Source organism: Anneissia japonica, unplaced genomic scaffold, assembly GCF_011630105.1.
Source record: "Anneissia japonica isolate Jap-2015-1 unplaced genomic scaffold, ASM1163010v1 scaffold9424_len84393_cov125, whole genome shotgun sequence".
NCBI lineage: Eukaryota > Metazoa > Echinodermata > Crinoidea > Comatulida > Comatulidae > Anneissia > Anneissia japonica.
In genome coordinates, this window is record NW_022696705.1 from 10,447 (window position 1) to 15,162 (window position 4,716).

The 4,716-nt window shown below is 34.9% G+C and overlaps 1 protein-coding gene across 1 annotated transcript in view; it reads left to right on the forward strand.

Annotated features, from left to right (window-relative positions):
- The window catches only part of LOC117102138, a 15,730-nt gene that overhangs the window by 7,890 nt on the left and 3,124 nt on the right, over positions 1–4,716 (forward strand). Inside the window, exon 6 of the mRNA XM_033242340.1 lies at positions 4,208–4,712. Coding sequence (XP_033098231.1) covers positions 4,208–4,712 — 505 coding nt within the window. The remainder of the gene's footprint in view (positions 1–4,207; positions 4,713–4,716) is intronic.

Below are 4,716 nucleotides of genomic sequence, written 5' to 3' on the forward strand. Positions count from 1 at the left end.
AAGGAATATGCAGACACATGGAGTTTGATTATGGATCTGGAGCACAACAGGGTAATTTGTGAAGGAAAAATGGATGCCTTCATTGAAAAACTGAATTCCCTTAAACTCCAACATGCTGTGGAAGCTTTAACAGAAGGTATTCAAGTTAATTGCTATTTTTATATCAAATTAATATTGTCATCTGGTGTGGCTATATATGTACAGTCCATCATGCATTAGCTAACTGCCAGTGGCTATATATTATTGCCCCATAAATTGTAGCAATTTAATCAATCAAATCAGAAGAAGTATCCCAACAGTAAACAGTAAAGAAATACTGTATACTGATGACCCATTGAGTGATATGCAACTGTGGTGCTCAGAGGGCACTATGTGCCATCATCTCTGGCCCTGGCAATTCAAACTTTTATTCAATGAACAATTCTGGCCCTTATTTTTGAGAACAACTGATCAAGGGTATAGTGAAAATCTGCAGTATTATTGGCTTTGCTACTTTATTACATCAAAGAACGTTAAAGTTTTATTTTCCTGTGGTACAGTACATCACAGAGATTATCATAGATCTGTATGGTTGCTGAAAATCGCTGATAAAAAGAAATCTTCATTCTGAGTAAAACGGGTGATGATAATGAATTTTACTATTAAAATATGTCCACATCCAGCCATCTAGAGGGAGGCCTACTATTTCCTTAAATTTTTGCACCTTAACCCCAACCAAGATGAGGCTCCAGTGGGTGTTGACTCAAGAAATGGATATGATTATTATATTTAATATTGAATTGCTTTATGAGTTACTAAAACGAAAATTAAGAGATTTATTCTTTAATGAATCTTCCATTTATTGCAGTGGCAATGTTTTAAGGCGTAACAATCCCATGCTGACATTTTGGAATAATTGTCCTCCTGACTTTCTTGAGGATCTACTTCTCTTGCCCCCAATGGTGACACACCATTGTCCCTAAACTTTTAATTATGTCTACCTTCAGAATTTGTAATGCATTATATTAAATTGACTTTTATTTACAGAAATCCCAAATGCATCTTCGAACTCTGGACATAGCCTTAGTGAAGGTAATTACACATGTTCATGTAAAGTATGGTTGATCATTATAATTACAACACAAAAACTAAAGTTGTTTTCCAAGTTCATGTAGGAAAGAAGGAAATAATTAACAATTTAAAATTAACAAAAAGAAATGCATGAAAAAACAGGTACAAAATGTCTGCCCCACAGTACATTTAAAATGATACTAAGCTACTCAACTGCTTTATTATTCATTTAACCTTGAAGAACATTTTTATGCCTCCATATTTTAACACACAGTATGTTCACACACACTGCGTAAGACTGGTGAATCTTACGCCGGCGTAAGCTAATCCATGAGTTAAAATTCCAAACCGTTCACACAAACGTTCGCTATAACGCTGGCAATAAACTAGTAATAATATAGGCCTATGGAGGAATGTTTTCAGTTTGAAATAATAATGTACGGGTTCAACTTTAGTAAAAATATTTAGAGTGCATCATTAATACTTTTAAATATGTGAATTGTTTGAAGTGAACTTGATATGATTAGGCCTATTGTTCAAAGTGAACTTGATGATTGTACTTTAAATGAACAATTTTACTCTGATTATTCAGCTAGCATTGTGCAGCAACTACCTAGTTCACACAAAAAGGGCGTACACTACGCCAGGCTTACGCCAGCCTTACACTGTGTGTGTGTGAACATAGCCACACTGTGGAAGACAATACTGTTTACTCAAAACAACTCTTATGTCATAATTCTCATTTTATATCTACAGTACAGATATTGTTGATTACTGACCATGTGAAGTATAAATTATATATGCTAGATTGTTTAATAATTATAGATTTAAAATATGTCATTTTATCTTTTATTTTGAAAGAAATTGCTGTGAAAGTAATTCAGAAACGCAAAAGAGAATCCTGTGATTCTGAAGGACGACCACGTAAAAAGTATGCTCTTAATATTTTAAATGAACTTGATGAAAATAAAGACTTCCTAACTTTAAAGGATACACCAGAATTTTTTGAAAAGTTTAAGAAACTTATTATCTATTACGAACGTTATGGTCTAACAGTTACCAAGGTGGGAAAAGGATCAATAGTATTTTACCTATCAACAAATGATCCTAATGCTTTGATGCAGCTATGGGAAATACATTCTAGTGGAAAGCTCATCAAAGATTTAGCTAACATATTAGTCCCAGTGGAACATCAGCAAGAGTTCATAGATGAATGGATGACGTACATCGATGAAAATGAATACAAAGCGGTGCTCAGTAAGCTAAAAGTATACTGGTTTAAAGAAAAGGCTGTACTAAATACTATGCAAGTTCACCTACTTCTTTGGAGAAATCCGCCTTAATTCCCATCAGAAACATTTCAACCTTACTCCCAGCAAATCCTGGTGCCATCACTGCCTCCTAACCCTTTACATAAATTTTCTGTTTTTCTTGAAAATCTAATATTTCCAACAGAAACATTATCAATACAATTCCAAGTACAACAGAAACCCTAATTTGGAACACCCCTGAGGGGACACCACTAAATAGTGAACACAACTTATAAAGCTGGAGAGTATATTTTAACACTACGGCCTACGCATTCTCATGGGACTCACCTATTAAGGAGACATTAATAAGGGCTATAGTGTATATGAGGACAGGTTTATTGTTATATAGTGTTAAGATAACCAACACTATATATGTCAATTCAACTATACCACTGAACTGAACTTTTACCTCACTAACCCATTAGACACCTGTTGAATGTCTTCTTAATTATTGTATATAAAGTCTTTGATAGGACAATAGCCAATTCATGACAAAAAGCCCAAGTGGTCAACTCCTTACATTTGATTTATAAAATAAGCTCGACAGAGAGACAGCTCGTTACTAAATATATGTTAAGTTCTACCCCCAAAGTTGTTATATTATCTGACCAATAGAAACTCCCCAAAATGATGTAATAGTCAAATGATTAGGATAAGGTGATATCTTTCAACCAATCAGAGAAAGTCCACCACACCCCAAGATTGTATGAAAAGTAAAGTACAGGTATTAGTTATCTAGAGAGGACTTCCTTCTGATACCTTGAAGGAAACACTACATCTCACAACCCTACTTGTATATATCATGCAGTAGAAGAGTAAATAAACGCTTTGCATTAAAACCAGAAGAGATGTAGTCAGTTCAGTTATTAAAAGTAAACCATCTCGCTTGTCATATCACTACAATCATAGTGAAGATCCAGTCTTTGCATCCAGAACATACATTGGAATCGGGCACACCAACGTGAATATTACAGGTACACAATATTACATGGCGGACTGCCATACAGTAATATTACATTATCTAGGCTATGTTCTCACACACACACACGCACACACCCACACCAGCTGACAGTTAGAAGGATCAGATATGCTTACCCGTGCATTCATACTAGGAAATACCTGATCCAGCTATCAAGATAATAGGATCACTGGCCAGTAGGAAACTAAAAATTGGAATTGCGTACATGTGATTGGTTAATAATGAGTGCAACAGACTGATAGCGCTCGCTAACCGTTAGTGAATCCAGATCCTGATAACGGTTAAAGCTAATCCATTGGCCGTTTCCACTCTGGTGTTAACGGTTAACTCCTGATACTGATAATAGGTCTCTAGTGTGAATCCAACCTATGACTGCATTCTATTATTTTAAATTGTTTTTACATTACAAAAGAAAACAATGTTAGAATAACTTTCCTTGAGAAACATTGATTTCATAAAACGATTTTCTTGCTAGCATCTAAGGGAATATCCAAGGAATTGTCTAGAGATGGTGATGAAGAGTGTAAAACAGTACTGGAGCAGCGAGGTGATTAGAGAAGTGTGGAATTTAGTACCTAATTATGCTCTTATAAAAAAACTGAAAAAATTAAGCAATGCTGAAATATTGTTAATAATATTTTTTTTCACATCTATAAAACAAATATACAGATCTAACCCACCGGCACTTTCTCTGATACAACTATACCAAAATGCTCACACATATAGTGGAGCAACAGTGCTTGATAAGCTTGTAGGTTGCAGCTTGGAAATAATAGTAAATAATATTCAAATTAGGATAGCAATTACTTCACTGTAACATTATTAGGCCTAAGTATATTGTTACTTTAAAATATTTTTTATTTTACAGGATTTTATTCTCAGATGGCTACCAGCAAGTTGAATCAGTTTCTGGAAAATGTTGATGAAAAGGTGTTAGAGTGTACCATCTGCTTTAACAGACTTAAGAATCCGAAATCCCTCACCTGCCTACATAGCTTTTGTTTGGCATGTCTAGAAGACTGGGTTAAGGTGAATGGTGAACTGACTTGTCCAACATGCTCAAAATCATATCCAATTCCAAAGGGCGGGCTTCAGAAGCTTCCACCAAATACCTTTCTAAATAATTTATTAGAAACTATGGAACAAATTTCAGAAAAAGATCAGATGAAATGTGTTTGTGGAAAGGAAGGAAAGGTAAAATACTACTGCCAGGATTGCAAACAGTACTTGTGCTCTACTTGTTGTGATCATCATACAACTTATAGACTCTTTGCAAATCACAAGATGCATTTAATTGAGGAAGTGCAATCAATGAGCCCCACTCAGATAACTTTGTTACATCCACCTCTGTGTTCACATCACAGTAAACCTTTGGAG